The 16,943-nt window shown below is 45.1% G+C and overlaps 1 protein-coding gene across 1 annotated transcript in view; it reads left to right on the top strand.

Moving 5' to 3' along the window:
* The window catches only part of LRPPRC (leucine rich pentatricopeptide repeat containing), a 334,390-nt gene that overhangs the window by 104,207 nt on the left and 213,240 nt on the right, over positions 1–16,943 (top strand). The window contains exon 12 of the mRNA XM_075339187.1: positions 15,559–15,677. Within this exon, the coding sequence (XP_075195302.1) occupies positions 15,559–15,677 (119 nt within the window). The remainder of the gene's footprint in view (positions 1–15,558; positions 15,678–16,943) is intronic.

Raw genomic sequence — 16,943 nt, 5'->3', positions numbered from 1 at the left:
AGGGGGCGTTCCTGTACACTGAGGCCGGGCAGGGGGCGTTCCTGTACACTGAGGCCGGGCAGGGGGCGTTCCTGTACACTGAGGCCGGGCAGGGGGCGTTCCTGTACACTGAGGCCGGGCAGGGGGCGTTCCTGTACACTGAGGCCGGGCAGGGGGCGTTCCTGTACACTGAGGCCGGGCAGGGGGCGTTCCTGTACACTGAGGCCGGGCAGGGGGCGTTCCTGTACACTGAGGCCGGGCAGGGGGCGTTCCTGTACACTGAGGCCGGGCAGGGGGCGTTCCTGTACACTGAGGCCGGGCAGGGGGCGTTCCTGTACACTGAGGCCGGGCAGGGGGCGTTCCTGTACACTGAGGCCGGGCAAAGGGCGTTCCTGTACACTGAGGCCGGGCAGGGGGCGTTCCTGTACACTGAGGCTGGGCGGTGACAGCTCTGACTGAGGTTTGTCAACCAAGAATACAGGAAATTGTCATGTTTGTTGGAGCTAAATGTAAACAAGAGCTGCAGGGAATAAAGTGTGAATTCAAGAGAAACAAAAGTTAGAAAACAGAAAATAACAATGTAGGGGTGATTTATATGACAATACAGCACAGATTAGCTTACAATTTGTTTTGGAGTGTATGTCGGATAACTCCTTTAATGGAGCAAAATTCAATCTGTTACCGTATATGATTAACAGGAATAATATCACATCAGCATGTTACCAGGCAGGCCACAGAACATAATAAACACTGGTGTGTTTAGAGCAATACTTCTCAAGCAGGTATATTAAGGGTTAACAGAGCAAGATTTCATCTTGTTGCAGGAGTTAATTACACCAGTGTGTTACTAGACAAGCCGCATAACATTATGCCATATACACTGGTGTGATCACAGCAATACTTATCAAGCAGGTACAAGGCTCAAATCAACATTGTGTCAAACAGGTCATACAGAGCGGTGATGAACCAAAGCATAAATATAGATCTTACATAAGAACCCCAGGATCCCCCTTATCGATCGTTTCGTCTCTTCCTCAGAAGGGGTCAGAAGGGTTTTATTTACATAACATGGATAAGCGACAGAACTTCTGTCAGGGAGTGTAGGGGACAAGAAGGGGACCTGGAATGAGGACATTACTAAAGAATGGGGCACATTATTAGAGAGCTCATTACTACAGGGGACACTATGACATTATTACTACAGGGGACACTATGGTGGGCATCATTACTACAGGGGACACTATGGTGGGCATCATTACTACAGGGGACACTATGGGCATCATTACTACAGGGGACACTATGACATTATTACTACAGGGGACACTATGGTGGGCATCATTACTACAGGGGACACTATGGCATCATTACTACAGGGGACACTATGGCATTATTACTACAGGGGACACTATGGCATCATTACTACAGGGGACACTATGGCATTATTACTACAGGGGGCACTATGACATCATTACTACAGGGGACACTATGGGCATTATTACTACAGGGGACACTATGGCATTATTACTACAGGGGACACTATGGCATTATTACTACAGGGGACACTATGGCATTATTACTACAGGGGACACTATGGCATTATTACTACAGGGGACACTATGGCATTATTACTACAGGGGACACTATGGCATTATTACTACAGGGGACACTATGGCATTATTACTACAGGGGACACTATGGCATTATTACTACAGGGGACACTATGGCATTATTACTACAGGGGACACTATGGCATTATTACTACAGGGGACACTATGGGCATCATTACTACAGGGGACACTATGACATCATTACTACAGGGGACACTATGGCATCATTACTACAGGGGACACTATGGCATCATTACTACAGGGGACACTATGGGCATCATTACTACAGGGGACACTATGGGCATCATTACTACAGGGGACACTATGACATCATTACTACAGGGGACACTATGGCATCATTACTACAGGGGACACTATGGCATCATTACTACAGGGGACACTATGGCATCATTACTACAGGGGACACTATGGCATTATTACTACAGGGGACACTATGGCATCATTACTACAGGGGACACTATGGGCATCATTACTACAGGGGACACTATGACATCATTACTACAGGGGACACTATGGGCATCATTACTACAGGGGACACTATGACATTATTACTACAGGGGACACTATGGCATCATTACTACAGGGGACACTATGGGCATTATTACTACAGGGGACACTATGGGCATTATTACTACAGGGGACACTATGACATTATTACTACAGGGGACACTATGGCATCATTACTACAGGGGACACTGGCATTATTACTACAGGGGACACTATGGCATTATTACTACAAGGGACACTATGGGCATCATTACTACAGGGGACACTATGGGCATCATTACTACAGGGGACACTATGACATCATTACTACAGGGGACACTATGGCATCATTACTACAGGGGACACTATGGGCATCATTACTACAGGGGACACTATGGCATCATTACTACAGGGGGCACTATGGGCATCATTACTACAGGGGACACTATGGGCATCATTACTACAGGGGACACTATGGGCATCATTACTACAGGGGACACTATGGCATTATTACTACAGGGGACACTATGACATCATTACTACAGGGGACACTATGGCATCATTACTACAGGGGACACTATGGCATCATTACTACAGGGGACACTATGACATCATTACTACAGGGGACACTATGACATCATTACTACAGGGGACACTATGACATCATTACTACAGGGGACACTATGACATCATTACTACAGGGGACACTATGGGCATCATTACTACAGGGGACACTATGGCATTATTACTACAGGGGGCACTATAGCATTATTACTACAGGGGGCACTATGGGCATCAATACTACAGGGGACACTATGACATCATTACTACAGGGGACACTATGGGCATCATTACTACAGGGGACACTATGGGCATCATTACTACAGGGGACACTATGGGCATCATTACTACAGGGGACACTATGGCATTATTACTACAGGGGACACTATGACATTATTACTACAGGGGACACTATGGGCATCATTACTACAGGGGACACTATGGCATTATTACTACAGGGGACACTATGGGCATCATTACTACAGGGGACACTATGGTATCATTACTACAGGGGACACTATGACATTATTACTACAGGGGACACTATGGCATTATTACTACAGGGGACACTATGGGCATCATTACTACAGGGGACACTATGGCATTATTACTACAGGGGACACTATGGGCATCATTACTACAGGGGACACTATGGCATTATTACTACAGGGGACACTATGGCATTATTACTACAGGGGACACTATGGCATTATTACTACAGGGGACACTATGACATCATTACTACAGGGGACACTATGGCATTATTACTACAGGGGACACTATGGGCATCATTACTACAGGGGACACTATGGCATCATTACTACAGGGTACACTATGGTCATCATTACTACAGGTGACACTATGGCATTATTACTACAGGGGGCACTATGGCATTATTACTACAGGGGGCACTATGGGCATCAATACTACAGGGGACACTATGGCATCAATACTACAGGGGACACTATGACATCATTACTACAGGGGACACTATGACATCATTACTACAGGGGACACTATGGCATTATTACTACAGGGGACACTATGGGCATCATTACTACAGGGGACACTATGGGCATCATTACTACAGGGGACACTATGGCATTATTACTACAGGGGGCACTATGGGCATCATTACTACAGGGGACACTATGACATCATTACTACAGGGGACACTATGGGCATCATTACTACAGGGGACACTATGGGCATCATTACTACAGGGGACACTATGGCATTATTACTACAGGGGGCACTATGGCATTATTACTACAGGGGGCACTATGGGCATCAATACTACAGGGGACACTATGACATCATTACTACAGGGGACACTATGGGCATCATTACTACAGGGGACACTATGGGCATCATTACTACAGGGGACACTATGGCATTATTACTACAGGGGACACTGACATCATTACTACAGGGGACACTATGGGCATCATTACTACAGGGGACACTATGGCATTATTACTACAGGGGACACTATGACATCATTACTACAGGGGACACTATGGCATTATTACTACAGGGGACACTATGACATCATTACTACAGGGGACACTATGGCATTATTACTACAGGGGACACTATGGCATCATTACTACAGGGGACACTATGGCATCATTACTACAGGGGACACTATGGCATTATTACTACAGGGGACACTATGGCATCATTACTACAGGGGACACTATGGCATTATTACTACAGGGGACACTATGGGCATCATTACTACAGGGGACACTATGGCATCATTACTACAGGGTACACTATGGGCCTCATTACTGCAGGGGACACTATGGCATTATTACTACAGGGGGCACTATGGCATTATTACTACAGGGGGCACTATGGGCATCAATACTACAGGGGACACTATGGCATCAATACTACAGGGGACACTATGACATCATTACTACAGGGGACACTATGACATCATTACTACAGGGGACACTATGGCATTATTACTACAGGGGACACTATGGGCATCATTACTACAGGGGACACTATGGGCATCATTACTACAGGGGACACTATGGCATTATTACTACAGGGGGCACTATGGGCATCATTACTACAGGGGACACTATGACATCATTACTACAGGGGACACTATGGGCATCATTACTACAGGGGACACTATGGGCATCATTACTACAGGGGACACTATGGGCATCATTACTACAGGGGACACTATGGCATTATTACTACAGGGGGCACTATGGCATTATTACTACAGGGGGCACTATGGGCATCAATACAGGGGACACTATGACATCATTACTACAGGGGACACTATGGGCATCATTACTACAGGGGACACTATGGCATTATTACTACAGGGGACACTATGACATCATTACTACAGGGGACACTATGGGCATCATTACTACAGGGGACACTATGGCATTATTACTACAGGGGACACTATGGCATTATTACTACAGGGGACACTATGGGCATCATTACTACAGGGGACACTATGGCATCATTACTACAGGGGACACTATGACATTATTACTACAGGGGACACTATGGCATTATTACTACAGGGGACACTATGGCATTATTACTACAGGGGACACTATGGGCATCATTACTACAGGGGACACTATGGGCATCATTACTACAGGGGACACTATGGCATCATTACTACAGGGGACACTATGGCATCATTACTACAGGGGACACTATGGCATAATTACTACAGGGGACACTATGGCATCATTACTACAGGGGACACTATGGCATCATTACTACAGGGGACACTATGGCATTATTACTACAGGGGACACTATGGCATTATTACTACAGGGGACACTATGGGCATCATTACTACAGTGGACACTATGGCATTATTACTACAGGGGACACTATGGGCATTATTACTACAGGGGACACTATGGCATCATTACTACAGGGGACACTATGGCATCATTACTACAGGGGACACTATGGCATCATTACTACAGGGGACACTATGGCATCATTACTACAGGGGACGCTATGACATCATTACTACAGGGGACACTATGGCATCATTACTACAGGGGACACTATGGCATTATTACTACAGGGGACACTATGGGCATCATTACTACAGGGGACACTATGGGCATCATTACTACAGGGGACACTATGGGCATCAATACTACAGGGGACACTATGGGCATCAATACTACAGGGGACACTATGGGCATCATGGCCAGATTGTCCGCTATAGTAATGATGCCCAGATTGTCCGCTATGGTAATGATGCCCAGATTGTCCGCTATGGTAATGATGCCCAGATTGTCCGCTATGGTAATGATGCCCAGATTGTCCGCTATGGTAATGATGCCCAGATTGTCCGCTATAGTAATGATGCCCAGATTGTCCGCTATAGTAATGATGCCCAGATTGTCCGCTATAGTAATGATGCCCAGATTGTCCGCTATAGTAATGATGCCCAGATTGTCCGCTATAGTAATGATGCCCAGATTGTCCGCTATAGTAATGATGCCCAGATTGTCCGCTATAGTAATGATGCCCAGATTGTCCGCTATAGTAATGATGCCCAGATTGTCCGCTATAGTAATGATGCCCAGATTGTCCGCTATTGTAATCATGCCCAGATTGTCTGCTATAGTAATCATTACTATAGCGGACAAATATGGGCACATTACTACAGGGCACATTTACCTTTTATTGGTATATATTTTTATTTTTGAAATCTACCATTAGCTGCTTCATTTCCCACCCTAGTCTTATACTCGAGTCAATAAGACTTCCCAGTTTTTTGTAGTAAAATAGGGGCTTTAGCTTATACTTGAGTCTATACAGTAATTTATTTTCCTGATGGAGTGGTGCTTTAAATCGAAGTCCCCTGCTCCCAGTCTTTTGGTCGCCTTCCGGCGTTTTTATCTTCTACGGTATTGCCTCTGCTGTAGTCGGTATCCTGTGATTTGTGACCTACCGGCAGGATTTCATGGAGCTGCCGGAGGTCACAACTCACAACAAGTCTATGAAAGCCTCGTTCTCTTACAGACTTGTATTGCGCGCTTGTGACGTAACTTCTAACTTCTGGCCTGAAAGAAGTTACGGGTACAAGATGCCGCCATGGGACCGGAGCGGCGCGGAAAACCGAAAAAGCCACTGGAGGGCGAGTATAAGAACAAGGGCAGTGGACTTGGTTTTAAAGAACATTCCAGATAAAGAGAAAAAAATATGCTGGAGTGAGCGTCAAGGGGTGAAAATTTTGGAAATTTTGAAAACAAAAATAAATAAAAAAAATTGTTTTTGTCACTATTTTCCAAGACCAGTAACACTTTCATATTAAGAGATATGGGGCTGTGCGAGGGCTTATTTTTTTATGCCCTGAACTAATTTTTTAGCTGATAGTAAAAGTAGATAGAATGTTTTGATATCCTCTTATTGTATTCTCTTGCCATGATGAGGCAGCTAAAAAAAAATCACGATTCGTTTTTTTTTGGGTTTTTTTGTTTTTCTTTTGCTCTTTACACTGCTAACCGATTGGATTAGCTTATTTTATATTTTGATAAGTTGGACTTTTATGAATGTGACGATACCAAATGTGTATTGTTTACTATTGTTTTTTTTTTATTATTTTTTAATTACAGAAAAGATTTAAAAAAAAAACAACAACTTTTTTTTCTAACTACTACTGTATTTAATGGTCTCCTCCTCAGGCGATTTTGAACCTGTGATCATCCGATCACTTGTACAATACACAGCAGTGCATCAGCACTGCTATGCTTAGAGAAATCATGATTTTCTATGAACTCCGGCCATGAGCTGGCTTTCACATGAGGATTGTAATGACCAGCACAGGGGTCATGAGCAGATCCTCGTCTCCCCGTGACCTTGTCCTAGATGCGCCGATGATCACCTAGAACGAGGCCCCCATCCCACCTCTCGGTAGAGCGTGTTGTCTATTCCTGTCAGAGATTGAGGCATTTAACAGGTTAACAGCCGTGGGCAGATCCCTGTTCTATCCGTGGCTGTTAAAGGGGATATCCACTACTAAGACAACCCCTTCTGATTCCACAGGTTTCCTCCAGGTAAAATAATAAAGCTGTACTCACCTCCTGCACTGTACCCGTTCCAGCAGTGTTGCGGCACACACTGCCAGGGCTCACATGACATTGTGACCTCGAATGAGCCCCATGTCCAATCTGCGCCGACTTCGGTCTTCCCGCCTTTGGACACAGGAGCAATCAATAGGAAGTCAGTGGCATCCGCGGCATCACTTCCTCTTGATTAACTCATTTGGTCAAAAGGCGGGGAGACAGAAGCCGGCTCTGATTAGCTCGCGTGATGTCATGTGAGCCCTAGCAGTGCGAGTCGCAACACTGCTGGAACTTTACCGGTATGGGAGGTGTGTATAGAGTTTATTTTACTTGGCGGAAGCATGGGGAAACAGATGGGGTTGTCCTAGTAGTGGATAACCCTTTTAAAGGCACCATGGCTGAATAAATCAACCATCATTTGCCAGGAAAGATGCGGGCTCAGCGTGCGAGCTTGCATCAAAGGCAGGGGCACGACATACAACGTACATGTACGTCATATGTTGTGAAAGAGTAAAAAAAAAAGCCTAAAGGGAATATGTCAGCAGGTTTTTGCTATGTAATCTGAGGACCACAAGCTGTAGGAGTTAAAACGCTGAATTTAGCATTGTCCTGTATCAGGCTGTGTGTTGTTGTTTACTTACAATGAAGGTTTTATCACCTGGACTTTATCATTGCTTAAACAAGCTGTGAAAGGTTATCCAACCACCCCCTCCTCCTGTGATAAGCCGCATACCGATCTTCCCCATAGAATTACATTGAAGTCAGATAATCTGCAGGTAAAAATGCAAGTATCCACTCATAAGTGTCAATAGTTTTGTCAAATACCAGGAAGCATAAAAGAAGTGGCTTTTTTGTTAAAGTGAACCTGTCACCACTTTTTTGCCCTATAAGCTGCGGCCACCACCACCGGGCTCTTATATACAGCATTCTAACATGCTGTATATGAGAGCCCAGACCGCTGTGAGAACGTAAAAAACACTTTATACTACTTGCCTAACGGTTGCGCGGTTGGCCATATGGGCGTCTCCGTTGTCCGGTGCCGGCGCTGCCTCTTTTGGCCATCTTTGTTCTCCTTCTCTAGCCGCAGTGCATGACGCGTCGGACGTCATCCACACTTGCTGGCATCCAGGTCCTGAGCAGGGCAGATCAAAGTATTGTAGTGCACCTGCGCGGGACCGGCGAGTGTGTATGACGTAGACGCATCATGCACACAGGCTTCATAAAGAGGACGAGGAGGCGCCGGCACCGGAGAAAGGAGACACCCATATGGCCAACCGCGTGACCGTTAGGTAAGTAGTATAAAGTGTTTATGTTCTCTCAGCTGTCTGGGCTCTTATACACAGCATGTTAGAATGTGTATATAAGAGCCCGGTGCTGGTGGTGGCTGCAGCTTATAGGGCAAAAAAGTGGTGACAGGTTCCCTTTAAAGGGAACCAACCAGCAGGATATTCATATATAAAGTAAAGCCAGTGCTATAGTGGCCCAAAGATGCTGAATGTAAGGATAGCTTTGGTTCAGAGATTGGATGTTTTATTTCACAAATATGCGCAAGTAAAGTTCCAGCAATGCACTTTTATTTGATTGACAGGTGCAACAGGAAGGGAATATGGTGGTCATGTCTTGCTATCTTTTCCCGCCTCTGTCTGCTGCCTGGCATTCCTCCCCATGTTGCCGTCATAGACATTAATTCCGGTGCAGGCAGACAGACGGGCGGGAATACATAGGAAGACCCGACCCACATATTCCTATTCCTGTCCCTTTTGTACCTGTCAATCACATAGCAGTGCATTGCTGGAACTTTACTTGCACATATTTCCGGAATAAAACATCCAATCTCAGAACAAAAGCTATGCTTACATTCAGCATCCGAGCACCAGTATAGCACTGGCTTTACTTTATACATGAAATTCCTCCTGGTTGGTTCCCTTTAAAAGCTGACATACGCAAAAGAGGCAAAACCGCCGGTGATAAAAATGTATGTAGAAAATCACATTTTAAGGACAATAAAACATAAGTAATTTAATATACCTACTGTAATACTGCAGAAATCCTGCAATATAAAGAAAACTCACCAAATATTTATCATGGGAACATTTCTGGCCTCTTTTTTTTCTTTTTTTCTTTTTGTTCTTTCTCCAATTACCAAAAAATTTTGCTGCAGAATTTTTTCCCCATGACTTTCTAATGTCATTGTCAATTTTTTTGCACGTTGCAGAAATATGTCCTTCAGCATTTATTTCTTCATTCATTCATTCATTCATTCATTCATTCATTCATTCATTCATTCATTCATTTAAATAAGTGTTGCAGATTTTGGATTTTAAATTTTGTCATTTAATTCACTGCAGTAAATTGATTGTTAAACAATCACCAAATCCACAGCAATATAGAAATGTACACATACGCACACATGTACAGTGTGTGTGTGTGTGTGTGTGTGTGTAATATATATACACACACATACACAGCGTTATTTTTGCAAAACAGAGTTTTGGCTGGAAAAAAAAGCCGTGTAAAATCCCTGCATTTGCAGCTTTTTTTATTGTTTTATTTTTTATTTTTTTCTGTTCTTGGGTGTACATTGCTGAAAGAATTGACGTGCGGATTTCCCAAAAACGCCCAGGAGCTCAAAATGAAAACTCCACGCGTGAATGAGATTTTTGGAATCTCATTTAATTTACTGGTATTATGAAAACGCGGCTTTTTTGCCGCACAGAATAAACACCACATGTTGAGCCTAATTCCTTGTGTTCTTTTGCTGTAATATTACTATTCTACTTTTAAAGGGAACCTGTCAGGTCCAATATGCACCCAGAACCATGAACAGTTCTAGGTGCACATTGTTAATCCCTGCCTAATGTCCCTGTATACACTAGCATAGATAAAAAGATCTTTAGAAAAAGTATTTGTAAAGATCTTTTATGATATGCTAATGAGGGAGGGGACTAGTCCCCTGGGTGTTAGTTCCCTTGGCTAGTCAGCCCCATTAGCATGTTGGTACTCCCCTGTAGGCGTGCTATCATGCTAATGCATACGCAGCGTCACAGGATGATCTCCCTCACCTCTCCACTGCCATCGATGCCCGACACTGGATTTCGGCTCAGTGTGCATGACTTCAGAGTTTCGGTTTTGCACACTATGAAGCCGGCTGTACGCGTCCTGGCTTCAAACTGAAGTAGTGCACATGACCCAAACTCCGGGGTCATGCACTCTGAGCCGAAATCCAGCGTCGGATGCGATGGCGGCGGAGAGGTGAGATCATCATGTGATGCTGCGTATTCATTAGCATGACGGCACACCCGCAGGGGCGTACTAACATGCTAATGCAGCCGACTAGCAAGGGGAACTAACACCCAGGGGACTAGTCCCTGCACTCATTAGCATACGATAAAGGGATCTTTAGAAAAAGTATTTCTAAAGATCTTTTATCTTTGCTAGTGTATACAGAGACTGTTAGGCAGGGATTAGCAGTATACACCCAGAACTGCTCGTGGTTTCTGGTGCATATTGGACCTGACAGGTTCCCTTTAAACCTCCTGGGAATCCTCCCTGATGTTGTGATATCTTCGCAGATTTACCAGATTCCTCCGTGTATTATTCCGTCCAGTCTCCCGGAGTTTGAGAAACCTCGTCAGGGGAAGAAACAAAAAAAAAAAAAAACCCTGAACACCTTTGCCCAAACTAAGTGGCTGCTCGCTCTGGGCGCACACGGTTCTTGCAGTCAAAGTGCCCATAATTAATGCTTTCTTCTATTTTTTTTTTCACGTCTCAGACTTAAATAAGGCGTTTTGTTTAAGGCAAAGTTGAGCAGCTGATGCGACTTTAATTTAGTGTGACTTGCCTGCGTGTATTTTTAAGTGCTCAAAGGGAATTCACATCATATTACTTGCACCATAGTGCACTGCATAAAATATTCATGGAAGTGTCACTTTTCCATAGGTGGCACTCCAGGGCAGAGCAGGGGGACTTTTCAAAGTTTGCATTTAAGGAAAAAAAAAAAAAGTCCCAAATCCACAAGGCGAGTAGTGTGTGTATGTGGAGTGGGGGTGGGGTGGCATATGCTGTGACGGAGCACGAGCCCGCAGCTTTCAGCTAAGGCCTGTTGTACTAGCGAGATGTCAATACCTGTAGAACTTTTGACATAAGGAAGATAACTGTGCGTAATGGAATGAAAGCAAAATCTTGTAAATATTATAGATCGCGCGGCCAGCCCTCCAGCGCGGCGGTTAATGCTTCAGCTGACTGATGCGCGCCGTCTATTTCCAGCTCTGATTTGCGCGGATGCTCTGTGCTGCTTTAGTATACTTTTTTCCGATCGCTGTCGGAGACTTTTAAAGTTTAATAAAAAAATTAATTTTTGTTTTTTGCCGGTATCTTTATGTTTAAATAATTTATTTCCAGAAAAGGGAATACAGGGGAACCTACGGTTGACGAGTAACTTGGTGTGCGAGTTTTTAGCTATACGAGCAAAGCTTGCTGTAAATTTGTAACTCAGTTTACGAGCAAATACCGCACACACTTCCGGTTCCGTACTTTCACCGCGCTCTGACCCGCTCTTGCAGTCCGCACACACACACACACACATTATCACCTTAACTTCCGTTCCATCACCAGCCTCATGGTTCTTGTAGTTCGCCGGTACAGGATGTGTATCCGGTAAACGTCGTGACGATGGAGGAACTTCCGCTGTCAGCCGCTTCTCAAAGGCAGCGCGCTGACCAATCAGAGGCAAGCGACTCCTGACTTTGATGTCAGCGCTCTGGCAACGGAAGCTCTGGCATCTGTCGCGATGGTTACGGAATACACATCCTGTACCGGCGAACTACAAGAACCAGCAGGCCGGCGATGAAGCGGAAGGTAAGGTGAGCATAATGTGTGTTTTTTGTTTGTGTGTTTGTGTCTTTGTGTGTGTGTCTTTGTGTGTGTCTTTGTGTGTGTGTGTCTTTGTTTGGGTGTGTGCGTTTGTACGTGTGTGGAATGGCACAATAGGGGACCAGAATGGGACATTGAACAAGTTGTGGAACGAATTGTCTGAGCTTCTATTATTTCCTATGGGAAATTTTGCTTTGCTGGACGAGTAACTTGGTTTACAAGCGCACTCCCAGAACGGATTATGCTCATAAACCAAAGGTTCCACTGTACTGATTTAAAGGAATTTTTAAGGACTTTAAGGCTATGTGCGCACACTGCAGATTCGTTTCTCCAGCAAAACATGCAACCTACGTGTGGAAAAACTGAACCAAAAAACGCATGCGGTTTTCGAGCGTTTTTGGTGTGGATTTACCGCGTTTTTGCTTGCGGTTTTTTAACATTGTGAATGGCAAAAGGCAGGGAAAAATGCAGAAAAGAAGTGACGTTCTGATTCTTTTTGCTGCAGAAATTCTGCAGTAAAACCTGTAGGAATAAAGACGCAATGTGCGCACAGCATTTTGGATTTTTCATAGACTTTGCTGTAGAAGGACTGCTTGAAGCTTATAAACAAAAACTGCACCACTTCTGCAGCAAAACCCGAAGCAAAAACGGTGTTTGCACAGGGCCTAAAGAAGACTTGTCAGGCTATGTGCACACGTTGCTTTTTTGTGTTCCTCTTTTCTGCACATAAAAAGCATGTTTTCTCAGGAAAAAAGTAGCTGAAAAACACAAACCTTTTTTTTATTGCATTTGTGTTTTTTCCTGGTTCTTTTTGTAGCTTTTTTTTCGTTATGGTGATTGCGGGGGTTCAGACACTGTACCCTGCAATCGCTGCCAGGTCTCTGGCTAATGTTACAGCCGGGACCCAACTCTCATTGCCCTCTCTTGGCAGTTTAACCCCCTGAATGCTGCAGTCAGTGCGATCACAGCCTTCAGAAGGCAGGGAGAGGGATCGCTTACCTCTCCCTGGCGATTGGGTCACTGTATTGCGACCACAGGGGGGGCGGTCGCTGCTATAGTAACCCTGGGTCATCACCATGACTACCCCGGGTTACTGAACTATGGAGAGCCTCACACACCATGCCGAATGTGGCCATGCTAACGTATGCGTAGCGTCAGAGGCATTATCACACTCGCCTCTCTGCTGCTCTAATACCCAACGCTGAAGTTCGGCTCAGTGTGCATGATCCTGGACTTTCCGTCATGCGCACTACACTAGTTTAAAGACTGAAAGTCCAGATCATGTGCACTGAACTGAAATCCAGCGTCTGGTATTATAGCAGCAGAGAAGTGATGAGCGCGACTTTGCCTCTGATGCTGCACATTCATTATTACCGTATGTTGGTACACCCACAAGTTGACTAGCCAAGGGAAGTAAGGTCCCTGCGCTCATTAGCATATCATATGGGATCTTTAGTAATACTTTTTCTAAACATCTCTTTATCTATGCTAGTGTATACAGGGACTGTTAAGGCCCCGTCACACTAAGCAACATCGCTAGCAACATCGCTGGTAACGAACAACTTTTGTGACGTTGCTAGCGATGTTGCTGTGTGTGACATCCAGCAACAACCTGGCCCCTGCTGTGAGGTCGTTGGTTGTTGCTGAATGTCCTGGGCCATTTTTTAGTTGTTGCTGTCCTGCTGTGAAGCACAGATCGCTGTGTGTGACAGCGAGACAGCAACAACTAAATGTGCAGGCAGCAGGAGCCGGCTTCTGCGGAGGCTGGTAACCAATGTAAACATCGGGTAACCAAGAAGCCCTGTCCTTGGTTACCCGATATTTACCTTTGATACCAGCCTCCTCCGCTCTCACTGTCAGTGCCGGCTCCTGCTCTGTGCACATGTAGCTGCAGCACACATCGGGTAATTAACCCGATGTGTGCTGTACTAGGAGAGCAAGGAGCCAGCGCTCAGTGTGCGCTGCTCCCTGCTCTCTGCACGTATGGCTGGTCACTGGTTGCTGGTGAGCTCACCAGCAACTCGTGTAGTGATGCTCCAGCGATCCCTGCCAGGTCAGGTTGCTGGTGGGATCGCTGGAGCGTCAAAGTGTGACATCTCACCAGCAACCTCCTAGCAACTTACCAGCGATCCCTATCGTTGTTGGGATCGCTGGTAAGTTGCTTAGTGTGACTGGACCTTTAGGCAGAGATTAGCAATATACACCTAGAACTGCACAAAAAACCTGAGCTGAAACAATGTTCAGTAAACATGCAACATTAAGCATGTGAATTGCAGCCTTAAGACTAGAAAAAAAAAAGCTCAGCTCAGGTTTTTTGTGTTTTTTGTATGTTGTCTTGCTTTTTTGCAAGTTGGGGGCGCAGCCCTCCTAATACTGAGACTGAACAACTAATTGCGTCTCACTTTGCTGTGTATTTAATCTGGGACACAGCTGACCACTTGCCACCATTCATATTGGAGTTTGACATGACACAAGTCAGGTACAGAATATGTTTTTAACTTCAGTAGGTTAGGGACTATCTCAGATGGGTACACCGTGACGAGGTGAGACAGCTTTTTACCTTTTTGCAAAAATGTATACACTAAGTACCCTGTTATTAAGCACTTGCAATTTATTTATTTATAGTCAGGGTATTTTTCATGCAATTTTCTCTTTGTTTTTTTTCTAGTCTTAAGGCTGCAATTCACATGCTTAATGTTGCATGTTTACTGAACATTGTTTCAGCTCAGGTTTTTTGTGTTTTTTATACACCCAGAACTGCTCGTGGCTCCGTTTGCATATCGGACCTGACAGGTTCCCTTTAAATGCCTTGGACTGATAACAATGTCCGGAGTGAGACTGACATATTTTGGATGATCTGAGGACTTGATTGGCTCTTCATCTCGGTGGTCTTGGATTACAGCGTCTATGTTACTGACTCTTATCACTTTTTTTTTTCCCTTCTTCTTATAAAGGCTTAATTAATATAATGAGGACTATGAAGACCATGGGGGTGGATGTGGACATGGACGTTTTGTCGAGGTGTATCTCGTGGATTTTCTCAGAGGTGAACTCTGGCCAGGCTATTCTGCAGGTATTTATTTTCTTTTTATTCATTATGTCGTTGGGTTTGGCTTTAACAGAATTCTCTCTATCAGTCTACAGTGTGATCCTGCTGTGTTGATCCAGAGTAATCCTTTTAAAATGAATGACAACGGCTTTTTGCTTCTAAAGGCCACTTCACACATAACGAGATCGTAAACGAGATCGTTACTACGTCACAGTTTCTGTGACGCAAGAACGACTTCAATTGCGATCTCGTCACGTTTGACACGTACCAACGATTCACCCCCTGCTGCGAAATCGCTGATCGATGCCGAACAGCTTGGGCCATTTTTGGCTCGTTGGAGTCCTGCTGGGCTGCATGAATCTGTATGTTTGACACCCTATTAACGATTTCGTTGACGACCTAGATGAGATGCACGAAGGCGTGTTGTTGCGTCCCCGTTTCCGCGCCCCTCTCTGCACCGATTGGTTAGCTCCAGGTGCAGGTGCGGCTTCGATCCGAAAAACACACCAACAAAGGTACAATGGACGAAGGAATCAGGGTGGAGACGCAGGTTCTATCTCAAAGCAAAGCGCAAAAGAAGTGACAAAGGGTGACGCGATCCAAAATTTAACCGCTAGATACGCCCCCTGCATGCCCAATCAGAACGCAGTATTGGCCGCCAATGAAAGCGGAGGGGGGTATGGAAAAGGCGACGCAAATGCACGCCTACGTGACTCACTGCATTTTACTACGCCCCTAATGGGATTGGAATCGTTAACATAGTTGCTGTGTGACAGGGTCCCAGCGATTTGAAAGATCGTTATACGGGACGCATGCTCGTTCATAAACTCGTTATGTGTGACACCCAACATGCGATTTCAACAACGACTCATAAACGATCCAGAAAGTGTGACGTAGTAGCGATCTCGTTCACGATCTCGTTATGTGTGACTGGACCTTAAAGCTGGGTTCACACATAGCGACAGAGACGTTGCTGTTACGTCACCATTTTCTGTGATGCAACAGCGACCTTGTAAGTCACTGTTATGATCGCTGCTTAGCTGTCAAACACAGCAGATGCAGCAGCTATCATAATGACACGCATCGCTGTGCACACAGCTTAGCGCTGGCTCCTTGCTCTCCTAGCTACAGTACACATCGGGTTAATTACCCGATGTGTACTGCAGCTACATGTGCAGAGAGCAGGAGCCGGCACTGACAGCAAGAGCGGCGGATGCTGGTAACGAAGGTAAATATCGGGTAACCAGGGAAAGGTCTTCCCTTGGTTACCCGATGTTTACCGTGGTTACA

Source organism: Anomaloglossus baeobatrachus, chromosome 3, assembly GCF_048569485.1.
Source record: "Anomaloglossus baeobatrachus isolate aAnoBae1 chromosome 3, aAnoBae1.hap1, whole genome shotgun sequence".
In the NCBI taxonomy this organism is placed as follows: domain Eukaryota; kingdom Metazoa; phylum Chordata; class Amphibia; order Anura; family Aromobatidae; genus Anomaloglossus; species Anomaloglossus baeobatrachus.
This window is presented reverse-complemented; position numbering and strand designations above follow the sequence as displayed.